The sequence below is a fragment of the Bos grunniens genome, chromosome 14 (genome assembly GCF_055505025.1).
Source record: "Bos grunniens cultivar Pamir isolate PY7600 chromosome 14, Bosgru_T2T1.0, whole genome shotgun sequence".
In the NCBI taxonomy this organism is placed as follows: domain Eukaryota; kingdom Metazoa; phylum Chordata; class Mammalia; order Artiodactyla; family Bovidae; genus Bos; species Bos grunniens.
In genome coordinates this window covers 35189420-35203676 of record NC_141178.1, presented here as the reverse complement: position 1 = coordinate 35203676, position 14257 = coordinate 35189420, and the positions used below count along the sequence as shown (strand labels likewise).

The 14257-nt window shown below is 39.1% G+C and overlaps 1 protein-coding gene across 1 annotated transcript in view; it reads right to left on the bottom strand.

The window, feature by feature from the left end:
- The window catches only part of SLC30A8 (solute carrier family 30 member 8), a 41226-nt gene extending 27493 nt beyond the window's left edge, over positions 1-13733 (bottom strand). The window contains 2 exon segments of the mRNA XM_086335648.1: positions 2697-2896; positions 13663-13733. Of these exon segments, the coding sequence (XP_086191774.1) occupies positions 2697-2896; positions 13663-13733 (271 nt within the window).
- Between the last annotated feature and the right edge of the window lie 524 nt (positions 13734-14257).

The window sequence follows — 14257 nt, the reverse complement described above, 5'->3', positions numbered from 1 at the left end:
CTAAATTTTTCATTTCAATATGCATAATTCAGATTCAAAAACCTAGAAAAGTAGTTCCAAATAGAAAGCTATAGTTAAATTTCAATGACGAAAAAAGGTATAAAAATCCCAACAAAAGGATCAGTGACTCAGATTGAGCAAGGCATTGAGAGGATGGTCCACCAAGTACAGTTCAGAGGCACCACGTGGGAGCCTAAGAACATAAGCTCTGGATTCAAACTGCCTGCCACTGACAGGTATGTTACTAGAGTCAATACTTTACTCTTTGTGCTTCAGATTTATGGTCTATAAACTGCAATTTATAATAGGACCTATCTCTCAGGAATGTCATCAAGGTTAAGTAAGGTACTTCATGGAAAGCACTCATCGCAGCTCCCAGCACATAGTAAGCATAAATAAATATTAGCTGTTGTCATCATAATGTCAGAAATGCATGGTGATCTCTTAATACAATGCACATCGACAATAGGCCAAACGTTTTAAAACAGAATGAACTTAAAAGGTTTTTGATAAAAGGCAATACTCATCCTTGATTATTTGTTAACCATTAAAAAACTAGGAGGACAAGAAGAATACTTTGTTAACATAATAAAAATACTTAACCCCTCAGAAAATATTTCACTTAACAGTTAAATAGTTGAACATATGACTTGGTTTAACATATTATTTAACATGATAAAAATATGAAACATACAGAAGAGAAGTAACTATTGAAAGCAAGGAGAAATAAACATCTTTGAACAAAAGAGGGTTATCTTCTGGGATGGGGAGGAGGGATGAGAGGAACAAGGAAAATTAACTGAAATACATTTGGAATGGCAATAGTTCAAATACATTATTGAATTCAAAGTGAATATACAAAATGAAAACTTTCCAAAATACAATAAGTAATGATCTACAAAGCAGGACGTGAGAAAAGGGAGACCCCACTCATCTCTGGAAAGAATAAACCAAACACACAAAACTACTATAAACCTTGCAAGAAATAGATTGGCCATGTCTTTAAACAAGCAAGCTAAAACCACAGAACCTTGAAGAGAGATGTAGAGTACTGGGGTAAATGGGGAAACATACCGTATTCCCAGAAGGAAAAACTGAGTATTTTAAGAAGATTTGTGTTCCCAAATTAATTCATATACAATGAAATCATAATTAAATTTCAAAGGAAGCTGAACAAAATTATTTTCATGTTCAATTAGAATAATAAACAGGAGTCAACAGCTTTATATTTTTTTTCTGTTAAAGCATAATGAGGGAAGAACAGACATTACAACATGTAAACCTACATTAATATGTTAACTGCCGACAGATCAGCAACACAGGTCAATAAAACACCTCAGAACTGAACTCTATTAAGTTCAAGAGGGAGGTGATGTATGTCTACTTATGGCTGATTCACGTTGTTGTTCAGCAGAAACCAACGCATTGTACAGCAATTATCCTCCAATTAACAATAAATTTAAAGAAAAGAAAAAAGTAATATGGAGAAAAATCAATGGAGGAAATAATGAACTATTCCATAAATGATGCTGAAATCTTTGTTAGCTCGTTAGAGAATTTTCGATCCTGAGAGCATATATAATTTCGTATCGATTTAAAATTAAATGTGAAAAATTGAACAACACAGTGATATTTATCTTCTCCATAGATAGGAAAGGCTTACTAAGCACTAAAATAGTGGAAGACTACTATAATAAAATAAATCAGTTCAAAATGAAATGTTTGGTAGAATTACCTATATAAAATTGGAAACTTCTCTAAGGCAAACCAAAAATTAAACCAAAATTTTTTAAAAAGTAAATGACAAATTAGAATAGTGCTTATAACAAATGTAACGGAAGTGTAAGATCCTAATATATAAAGAGCTCCCAGAGATCAATATAGAGAATTACAAATTATCTGACAAAATACAGATCACTAATACATTAGCAGAGGGAAATAGAGATCACTAATAAACATGCAAATAATATTAACAGTAACAATTAAAGGAATGCATATTAAAATAAAGCATATTCATCTATACATTAGCAAAGATTTTTGAAAGATTGAAATAAATTCTAGTAATGATTTGGAGAGAGTCATTCTGCAAAGGTGGCAGACCCAGGAATTGTTTCAAGCTTTCTAATAGCAGTTTGACAATGTGCTCCAAGAAGTAATAAAAATATTCATATTCTTCAACTAACAATTTCCACTTTCAGGAATCTCTTTGAAGGGATAAACCAGAAAAGCAGGCAGTTTTATTCAAGATTTTTCACTGCATCATTGTCCATAAACAGGCAAAAAACTCCCTAAATTTCTAACAATGGAGAGATGGTCATGAAAATCACAAGAGCATATTATAGAATATTGTTCAGGCATAGAAATGTTTTTTGAAGATTATTTGATGGCATGGCAAAAAGCATTCAGCATGCTCTCAGTTATATTTTAAAAATGTGTGAGGTATGAATAGAAAATATATTGTACAAAAATACTCCATAATGTTATGGGAGATTATCATTCAATTGTAAGATTTTGATGAATATTATTTTGCTTCCTTCTATTTTCCAACTTATCTACAATGAGCATATTGTTACTTTAAGTGTACAGAAAATACTCAGTCTCTTTTTAAAAGAAACACTTTAGACAACCCTCCTGTAATGATGCGGGGGTTTCGTTTGTTTGCTTGTTTAATTGGAGACGTTTTGAGAAGTACTCACCCACGACCTCTGCAATCATGAAAACTAAGCATCCTCCTGAAGCAGCGCGGAGCTTCCACTTGGCGCAGGTTTGCTCCTGCGCCCTGTCCTCTGTGGCCTTGCGGTTGTGGTGGCAGTGATGGACGGCTCCTGCCTCCAGCTCCTCTGGCTTTTCTCCACGGCACTGATCTTTATTCAAGGGTTTCTGCTGGAGTTCCAGGCTGTGGAGGAGTTTGACAGAAGCAAGAAGTGAACATGGTTGCAAACAAACTTCTCACTGACAGCCCTATGCATTCTCAGAACAGCTACGAGGACATTTGCTGACTAGCTCGGAACTTAGAATTCACAGCTCCTTCCAGGTGAAACATCCATTGTAAGGAACAAGCAAGACATTCTCTTCTGAATTCTCAGTTTCAAGAAAGTTTTGTTTTTATGTAAGCAAACTCATATTTAGTGACTCTTGAGAGTCCCTTGGACTGCAAGGAGATACAACCAGTCCATTCTAAAGGAGATCAGTCCTGGGAGTTCTTTGGAAGGAATGATGCTAAAGCTGAAACTCCAATACTTTGGCAACCTCATGAGAAGAGTTGACTCATTGGAAAAGACTCTGATGCTGGGAGGGATTGGGGACAGGAGGAGAAGGGGATGACAGAGGATGAGATGGCTGGATGGCATCACCGACTCGATGGACGTGAGTTCAAGTGAACTCTGGGAATTGGTGATGGACAGGGAGGCCTGGTGTCTGCAATTCATGGAGTCACAGAGAGTCGGACACGACTGAGCAACTGAACTGAACTGAACCCCTGATTAGGGCTTCCCAGGTGACTCAGTGTGTAAAAGAATCTGCTTGCAATGCGGGAGACGCAGGCAGATGCAAGTTTGATCCCCGGCTCAGGAAGATCCCTGGAGGAGGGCATGGCAACCCACTCCAGTATTCTTGCCTGGAGAATCCTATGGACAGAGGAGCCTGGTGGACTACAGTCCATAGGCATGACTGAAGCAACTAAGCACTCACACACACCCACAGCTCTAATTAAGAGAGAGCAAACGAGGGACTTCCCTGGTGGTCCAGTGGTTGAGAATCTGCCTAACAATGCAGGGCACATAGATTTAATCCCTGGTCCAGGAAGATCCCATGTGCAGTGGGGCATCTAAGCTTGCGAGCTACAACTACTGAGCCCAAGCACCCTAAAGCCCATGCTCCACAACAAGAGAACCCACCGCAACAATAGAAGCCACCACAATGAAGAAAAAAAAAAAAAAAAGCCTACGTACCTGCAACAAGGAGTAGCCCCCGATCGCTGCAACTAGAGAAAGCTTGCACGCAGCAAGGAATACCCAGTTCAGCCAAAGATAAATTCATTTTTTAAAAGAGATCAAAAAAAAAAAAAAGGAGAAAGGAAGCAAATACAGTTTGATTCGTTTCCTTCCCAGCTACTTCACTGAAAAGATTTTGGGCACTGCTATAAATTTAGGAAGGGGCAGTGATGAGATTATTATTACTATTAATGAGTAATGTGTGTATGAGCCAGCCTGGTGATGGAAATACTCACTGTGGCATGCCATCACTGTCCTTCTTCCCAATAGTCACATTGTTAATAGGTTATAGCACTTTTTCCTGCTGAGTCCATATGGACCCTTAACACAGCTTTGTAGAAATCTCTACCGATCTATCAAAATTGTAATGAGAGTTTGTTGTTGTTGTTCTTTAGCTGCTAAGTCATGTCAGACTCCTTTGAGACCCCTTGGACCGTAGCCCACCAGGCTCCTCTCTCCATGGGATTTCCCAGACAAGAATACTGGAGTAGTTTTCCATTTCCTTCTCCAGGGGATCTTAGCAACCCAGGTATCAAACTCACATCTCCTGCATTTGACAAGCAGATTCTTTACCACTGAGCCACTAGGGAAGCCCCATGAGAGTTAAACCTACTTGTACTTCCCAAAAGAGGCAGTGCATTTTTGTTCTATTCAAGTATAAAGAATTCGTAGAAATATGGAGCCATTTATAGAAATATAGAATTTCACAGATGCAAAGATTGTGGATGACATTAACCCAGTGCCACAGAGAGGAGCCTGTCGGTTACAGTCTACGGGGTCACAAAAGATCAGACACAACTGAACAACTAAACAACAAACAACACATTTCTTACTGAAGTAACTAGGATTCAGAGACTTTAAGTGATTTCCTGAGGTCAGATAGCCGGGAAATGGCAGAGCTGGGACTCCAAGCTCAGCCTTGTTTGCACTGTGCCCACATTGCCTCTCTATCTAAACATCGGTACGCTTAAAACCAAAGTTTACCTCCACAGTCATCTCGAACTACTCAGGCTTATGGTTTTACTAAACTTATTAGAAGGCATTAATAAGATTCTTAGAAGAACTTGCATTCATGGCTTTGAAAGGCATAAAGATAGAAATAAATTATTTTCCTCTTATCACCATCCAGAAAAAAGATCTGATGGCTTTGGCTTAAATGATATTTATGATTATAATTCTCAGTTCAGTTCAGTTCAGTCACTCAGTCATGTCCGACTCTTTGCGACCTCATGAACTGCAGCACGGCAGGCCTCCCTGTCCATCACAACTCCCGGAGTTCACCCAAACTCATGTCCATCCAGTCAGTGATGTCATCCAGCCATCTCATCCTCTGTCGTCCCCTTCTCCTCCTGCCCCCAATCCCTCCCAGCATCAGAGTCTTTTCCAATGAGTCAACTCTTCACATGAGGTGGCCAAAGTACTGGAGTTTCAGCTTTAGCATCATTCCTTCCAAAGAACACCCAGGACAGATCTCCTTTAGGATGGACTGGTCGGATCTCCTTGCAGTCCAAGGGACTCTCAAGAGTCTTCTCCAACACCACAGTTCAAAAGCATCAATTCTTCGGCACTCAGCTTTCTTCACAGTCCAACTTTCACATCCATACATGAGCGCTGGAAAAACCATAGCCATGACTAGACAGACCTTTGTTGGCAAAGTAATGTCTCTGCTTTTGAATATGCTATCTAGGTTGGTCATAACTTTCCTTCCAAGGAGTAAGCGTCTTTTAATTTCATGGCTGCAGTCACCATCTGCAGTGATTTTGGAGCCCAAAAAAATAACGTCTGACACTGTTTCCCCATCTATTTCCCACCAAGTGATGGGACCAGATGCCATGATCTTCGTTTTCTGAATGTTGAGCTTTAAGCCAACTATGTCACTCTCCTCTTTCACTTTCAGCAACAGGCTTTTTAGTTCCTCTTCACTTTCTGCCATAAGGGTGGTGTCATCTGTATATCTCAGGTTATTGATATTTCTCCCAGCAATCTTGATTCCAGCTTGTGCTTCTTCCAGCCCAGGATTTCTCATGATGTACTCTGCATAGAAGTTAAATAAGCAGGGTGACAAAATACAGCCTTGACGTACTCCTTTTCCTATTTGGAGCCAGTCTGTTGTTCCATGTCCGGTTCTAACTGTTGCTTCCTGACCTGCATATAGGTTTCTCAAGAGGCAGGTCAGGTGGTCTGCTATTCCCATCTCTTTCAGAATTTTCCACAGTTTATTGTGATCCACACAGTCAAAGGCTTTGGCATAGTCAATAAAGCAGAAGTAGATGTTTTTCTGGAACTCTCTTCCTTTTTCCATGATCCAGCGGATGTTGGCAATTCGATCTCTGGTTCCTCTGCCTTTTCTAAAACCAACTTGAACATCTGGAAGTTCATGGTTCACATATTGCTGAAGCCTGGCTTGGAGAATTTTGAGCATTACTTTACTAGCATGTGAGATGAGTGCAATTGTGCAGTAGTTTGAGCATTCTTTGGCATTGCCTTTCTTTGGGATTGGAATGAAAACTGACCTTTTCCAGTCCTGTGGCCACTGCTGAGTTTTCCAAATTTGCTGGCATATTGAGTGCAGAACTTTCACAGCATCATCTTTCAGGATTTGAAATAGCTCAACTGGAATTCCATCACCTCCACTAGCTTTGTTCGTAGTGATGCTTTTTAAGGCCCACTTGACTTCGCATTCCAGGATGTCTTAGCTCTAGGTGCATGATCACACCATCATGATTATCTGGGTCATGAAGATCTTTTTTGTATGTTCTTCTGTGTATTCTTGCCACCTCTTCTTAATATCTTCTGCTTCTGTTAGGTCCATACCATTTCTGTCCTTTATTGAGCCCATTTTTGCATGAAATGTTCCTTTGGTATCTCTAATTTTCTTGAGTATAATTCTAATTATCATTATATATTTTTCTGAATAAAACAGCATACATATTCATTATAGAAAAACTGGAATTACAAAAAGGTACAAAACAGAGGGAAAAATCACTAATAAACATACTTCCAAGAGACAAATACTATTGATAGTTTTGTTTAGCTTTGTAATACATAAACACACTTTTTTAACTTAGTTGTTGCTGTCATTCACCCACTAAGTCGTGTCCGACACTTTGTGACCCCATGGACTGTAGCACACCAGGCTCCTCTGTCCTCCACCATCTCCTGGAGTTTGCTCAAATTCATGTCCATTGAGTCGGTGATACTATCTAACCATCTCATCCTCTGCCACACCCTTCTCCTTTTGCCTTCAATCTTTCCCAGCATCAGGTTTTTTCCAGTGAGTCAGCTCTTCACATCAGGTGACCAAAGTATTGGAGCTTCAGCTTCAGTATCAGTCCTTCCAATGAATATTCAGGGTTGATTCATCTTGCAGCCTCTCAAGGGACCTCTCAAGAGTCTTCTCCAGCACCACAATTTGAAAGCATCAATTCTTCAGCACTCAGCCTGTTTATGGTCCAACTCTCACATCCGTACATGACTATTCGAAAAACCATAGCATTGACTAAGCTCACTAGGGCTTCCCTGGTGGCTCAGATGGTAAAGAATCTGCCTGCAATGCAGGAGACCCAGATTCGATCCCTAGTTTGGGAAGATCCTCTGGAGAAGGAAATGGCAGCCCATTCCAGTATTCTTGCTTGGATGACTCCATGGAAAGAGGAGCCTGGCAGGCTATAGTCCATGGGATTGCAAAGATTCAGACATGACTGGGAGACTCACACTTTCATTTCTTTGACTATACAGACCTTTGTTGGCGAGTGATGTCTCTGCTTTTTAATATGATGTCTAGATTCCTCATAGCTTTTCTTCCAAAGAGCAAGCACCTTCTAATTTCATGGCTGCAGTCACCATCCACAGTGATTTTGGAGCCCAAGAAAATAAATCTGTCACTGTTTCCACTTTTTCCCCTTCTATTTTCCATGCATTGATGGGACTGGATGCCATAATCTTAGTTTTTTGACTGTTGAGTTTCAAGCCAGCATTTTCACTCTCTTATTTCACCTTCATTAAGAGGCTCTTTAGTTCTTCTTCACTTTCCGCCATTAGAGTGATAATATCTGCATATCTTGAGGTTGTTGATATTTCTCCCAGAACTGTTGATTTCAACTTGTGATTCATCCAGTCTGGCATTTCGTATGATGTACTCTGCATGCAAGTTAAATAAGCAGGATGACAATATACAGCCTTGACATACTCCTTTGCCAATTTTGAACCAGTCAGTTGTTCCATGTCTAGTTCTAACTATAGCAATAGTTAGAAGCATCTTCTAACTATTTAGCTTCCTGTTAAATAGTTAATAGTCTAACTTCCTGTTTCTCAGGAGACAAAGTAGTCTGGTATTCCCATCTCTTTAAGAATTTTTCAGAGTTTGTTGTGATTCACTTTTTTTTTCGAGTCCATATTAATTAGAATGTTTTTCATTGCAAGTACAGAAAACAAAGCTCATGCTAGGTAGATCAGTACATGGGGATTATTGGTTTTGCAGCTGAAAACATCTAGAGGCATCAGGCCTGATTTATCAAAGCTCCAGAGCCATTGCTCTGCAGTTCTCTACTACTCTTACTGCAGGCTTAACTTTTATCATAAAGTGGAACAGTTGCCCACGGTAATCAGGACTGTGTACTCGTATTTTCTTATACAGGGAGAAAGAGTGTTCATTCTCCCAACTGCTAAACAGGAGTCCTGAGTTGCATCCTGATTTGGCCAGCCTGTAAAGCCAGAGGAATATGGATGGGCTAATTGGCTTAGACCTTGTTACAGCCAGAAGACTGGCTAAACCCAACCACACTGACTCCTAGAACTGAGAGTGGGGTAAACTCTAACCAGATCACATGACTGCAACTCAGTAGGGGTGGGCTGGGGATTCCACCAAAGATACAGCTTTGGGACCTAATTTTTAGCTGTATATATTATTAACGTTTTCTCAATTTATTAAATATTCTACATCATTAGTTCAATATAGAGAACATTATATTTAGTATAGATATGTCACAATATTTCCTAAAATTGAATAATTGACTCATAATTATTTACTTGTATAAGCTCTTCTGTGATTCATATTCTTATATTTAATCTTTACTCAATATATTATTATTTCCTCAAAATGTAATCCTGAAAGGGGAATTACTTGGTTAAAGAATATCTACATTTTTAAGGAATTTCATGTATGTTGACAAATTGGCTTCAGAATGTTTTTGCTGGTAATGTTAATAGCACTCAGGATTTTGAAGAATTCTGAATAATCTAATTGAAATAAGAACCGTTTGGCAAAAGACACATACAGTTCCTATATCTATAGATTTCCACCTTTGTAATGTGATACACACTGGTAATTAGCAACCCTATAGCATAGTAATGTTAGTCACCGATGGTCATTGACTCAGAGGAGCCAGAGAACTAATAGGAGAGCATGGTGGAGGCTTCCTTTTTCCTTGTGCTGAGAAGGCAGTGTGAGACGGACAGGGTCACCGAATGTTCTGGCATTGTTCGTATGAACACTGGTTTACTTCGCTTTATTTTCTGTTTTTCATAACCTTGTAGGCAGAGAAAACCAGGTGGTGAGTGAACTTACCTTGGAGCATTTTTGAAGGCAGAGCATGACAGGACTCCTACCAGAGGCACAGCCTGTGTGCAATGCCACAAGAGGAAAAGTGCACAAAACCTGGCCAGTTTTTACTTTTAATACTGCTACCTTGTCCTAGACAAGGACAGGAGCTGAGATTGTTTCCTGAAGCACTAGGCCAGAAATCCAAAAGTGGTACTGAAATTGGATGCAGTGTGTTCATACATGTATATGTATGTGTTTTGTGGGGAGAGGCAGGAGCCCACCATCTTCACTGAACTCCCCAAAGGGTCTACAATTCCAAAAGAAGTTAAAGACCGAAGTTAAAATATATTCCTCATCGTCTCATAAGACCGAAGTGATCTATCTCTAGACGTAGGACAGGCCCTCAGTCTGAAAGTGATGCAAATTCTAAGAATTTTAAAACATAGGTTCTAGAAAGCAAATGCTAGAATATATTAAAAAATGAAATGTGAATCTGTCAAGGAGTAGATCACCAGAATTCCCACCCATTCAAATATGGCTGAGGCTTTGAAGAGCAGGAGCAATAGGGTAGAGCAAAGAAATTTACTGTAGTATCAAAGAGAAAAAAAAAGGCGGGCGGGGGGGAGGTAGAAACAGAGAAGAAAAATAACAAAATATTAGAAAATTTGATATCAGTAGTCTAGAACTTTGAGTTCATCCCTTTAAAAAGGAATTAAAGAGTGGAGCTTTATTTTGTGACCTTGGAGAATCATTCTTTTTTAATTTGTGTCTTATTTTCATTTGGTTTCAGAGGTTAACGTTTTTGGCTCTATACCTTTGAAGTGGAACTGGTAATATTGGGCTGGCCAAATAGATTGTTCAACATTTTGGCCAACTAGATAATTTTTTAACTTCTTATTTATACGTTGACTACATAAAATCACTTTGTTTTTGTACTTTAACATTACTTTTCCCAAGAACCTCAAATCACTAGTCCTGTTGGGAGAGGAAATAAAAGCTTAGGTCCCACCATGACATTCCACCACTTCATGTATTCATCCATTCAACAAATGTATTGCATGTCTACCATACAAATGCCCCATCAAAGGTGCTAATGATACCATGTCCTTGATACAAACAAAGCTCTTGATCTAAGAAGCTTTATGTCCTAGCAGAGGGGGGACATGGCAAACCAGCCGACAGTAACAGAGGCCGTGTGGTGTCATGGGCAATGACTGGGAGAGGAAAGGTTAAGAAGAATGGTATATGGGAAAGTTGAGAGACTATAGATGTAAGTGTATTTTAATTAAGCGCTTCAAGCTATTGAGAGTGACTGGTTTTCAAAGTTTAGTTTTAAATAAGTAATATAGTCACTCAAAACAATTTTCCACCCATCTCACTGAAACCTTATATATATGTATATTCATAACCAAATAGGCTGCTTCCCTGGTGGCTCAGTTAGTAAAGAATCTGCCTGCAATGCAGGAGACTCCAGTTGGATTCCTGGAATGGGAAGATCCCCTAGAAAAAGGATAGACTACCTGCTCCAGTATTCTTGGGCTTCCCTGGTGGCTCAGACAGTAAAGAATCCACCTGCAATATGGGAGACCTGGGTTTGATCCCTGGGTTGAGAAGATCCCCTGGAGAAGGGAATGGCTACCCACTCCAGTATTCTTGCCTGGAGAATCCCCATGGACAGAGAAGTCTGGCAGGCTACGGTCCATGGGGTCACAAAGAGTTGGACATGACTGAGCAACTAATCTGATATCCAAATAGAGCTTTCCTGGTGGTTCAGATTATGAAAAAAATCTGCCTACAATGCAGGAGACCCCAGTTCCATCCAATACCTGGGTTGGGAAGTTCCCCTGGAGAAGGGAATGGCACCCACCCCAGTATTCTTGTCTGGAGAATCCCATGGACAGAGAAGACTGGCAGTCTACAATCCATGGGGTTGCAAAAGTCAGACTGGTCTGAGCAACTAACACACACTCAAACAACCATCACCACAATCTCATTTAGAACATTTTCATCACCCCAAAAAGAAATTCCATACCCAGTAAATCCCCAATCTTCTCACAGACAGTACTACCTCAAGAAACCACTAGTCTACTTTCTGTCTTTATAAAATTGCCTATGTTGGATATTTTCTACAAAGAGACCCGTACATTATGTAGTTTTCTCTCATTTAGCATAATGCTTTCAAGGTTTATTCATGTTATAGCAAATATCAGTACATCAGTACTTTATTGCTTTGTATTTAGTGTGTCTGCAGGAGAGTGGGAAGGGAGGGGAACAGAATTTACAAACAGGAGGTGTGAGTCCACATCCCAACTCTGCTATAATCAGACATCCAGCCTTAAGAATGGTATTTATTCTCTTTGGAATTCCCTTTCCTATGTGGCAAAATGAGGGATTAGGATAAATAATGTTATGTAGGTTCAAGTGTCTTTGGAATTTTTTGTTGTTTTTGGCAGCACCCATGTGGCTTATGGAATCTTAGTTCCCCCACCAGGCTCTAACCTTGGGAGAATCAGGCCATAAGAACAGAGAGCTATGCGTCTTTCCCTTAGAGGACTGATACTACCTCAGCTAAAAGTTTCCTTGGCAGTGAAAACAAGGAGTCCTATAGGTTCTATTGTTTCTATTTGAAAAGAAAGTAAAAATGAGCTTGGCAGTTTTTATCATCACTGTATCCTGAAAACTGTACCCATATATGAGGTGAATGAGACCCTATAACCATAAACAGTTGCTTTATTTGCATCACAGAGAGCTAAATGGTCTATTTTAATGAGAAGGGAAATACTATTAATTCCACCATGTAGAAATGCTCTATTAATAGTGTCCATAGTGTTAACAATTTGTTGTTTAAAATTTCTGCTGAGCTAACATGAGGCTTTATTGTTTATGATCTCAATAAATCACATCTAATATTATTTTCCAAGAAAAAATAATTCTTACAATATGAGATAATGTGCTAGATTCTTTATTGTATATTTTTTAAGCAAAGTTATAAATATCCTAAGGAAAAGTCCCTTTGCAGTTGCTCGAATATTTGATGCCATCAAACACAATGCCACTACTCTTTGGAATATTAATTTGGCTTCATGAATGCACAAAAACATTAAACATACTATTATGGGTATGTATTCTCTTAAATTCCACTCCTAACACAGATTCTCATTCATTTATCTATGTATTCTGAGTACGTTTCTCTTGGACTGAATTCCCCAAACGCAACAAAATCTCATTTTATTTGCCTCTATCTTTACCGGGAAATTACCTCAATCAGGCAAACTTTTGTAACCCTACCTTCTATGTAGGGTTTCCCTAACTTCACTCTAACTCCTTTTTCTTTTTCAATTCTCAGTCTATCACTGCTGAAAAGCTTTCTCTGGCTCCCAAAGTCCAGCAAAGACCTAGGTTCCCTTGAGATATTCTTACTGAATGCTCCTAGAATAAACACATGCCATTTTGTAATTGCCTATTTCTCAAACACATTCTACATTAGACTCAAACTTTCAAGAAGACAGAGATCTGTGACTAGGAATGTTTTTGTTTTCATTATATATCCAGATGTGTTCAACCAGTAATTGCTAAATAAGGGGGAAATGAATGAATACATTGCACATGGCACTGTGGAAGATAATAAAAAGAACTAGAGCTAGGTAGAACATTAAACTCAGCCATATTTATTCTAGGTGTGAATATTTGATGATGATATTATGTAATTAAGGAAACAGCAATTAAGATCAGTGTAACCACAATTTGCCACATAGCTGAAAAAAACCTTAATTCTTTCTAAATATAATTTACTAAAATTTACCATCTTAAAAGTGGGAATAATTGAGGGAAAGAAAGGTAAACACATTAGATTGTATATATCAATTTTTTTAGAAAATCTGCAGATAAAAATATATTAATAAGATGTATCCTTCATGCACTCAGGATATGTAAGGAATCAAATCAACTATACAGAGTATGACCTTTTCAGAATATAAGTTATACAAGTCGATCAGGGGTTGATAAAATTTTGCAAAATGCCCCTGGGTGGCAACAGCAGAAGTCTCCAAGTCTGAAGCAGTAGGATCTAGGGACTTTGTGAATATTCAGGACACAGAAAATTGTGAAGCAGAATCAGATGTCTGTTACCTGTCTAGTGTGAAGGCGTACATCTTGGTGGCTTTGTCATTCACAAGGTAAGTTCTTCCAAGAAACTCCATGGTGGCCAGGATAAAAGCTTTGGCTGCTGTTGTTACTGTTGTTGTGTCTGCGGCTGCTGCTCTTTAACTCACTGTCCAGTTTTGGAAGCGAAGCAGCATTACAATTATTCTCACACTTTCCAAAGGAAAAATGAAAAGACTTACCGGGATTACAATAAGAAGCCTCCCACATCAATGTTCTTGATAGATCTGCTAAAATTACACTCTGAAATATCACCTGGCCTCATTCTCTCACCCACAGAAACTTGTTTCCTGCAGGTAGGAACATATGGATTGTGTGTGTGTGTGTGTGTGTGTGTGTGTGTGTGTACTTCCCATGATACCTGATTCTGTTGTGCTTTCTGGGAGGTAGAGGAGCTCAAGGGTCAACTACTAATCACGATGTAGAGGGTTGGTCTGCAGAGCACACCTGAGTGAGCTGCAAACAGTGACCTTCTGATGCTGCTATTCCCCCCTCTCTTTTCATTTTCTTTTTCTTCAGTGGGGAGTGGGGAGGTCTCTCTCGGAACCTAAAAGCATTTCTC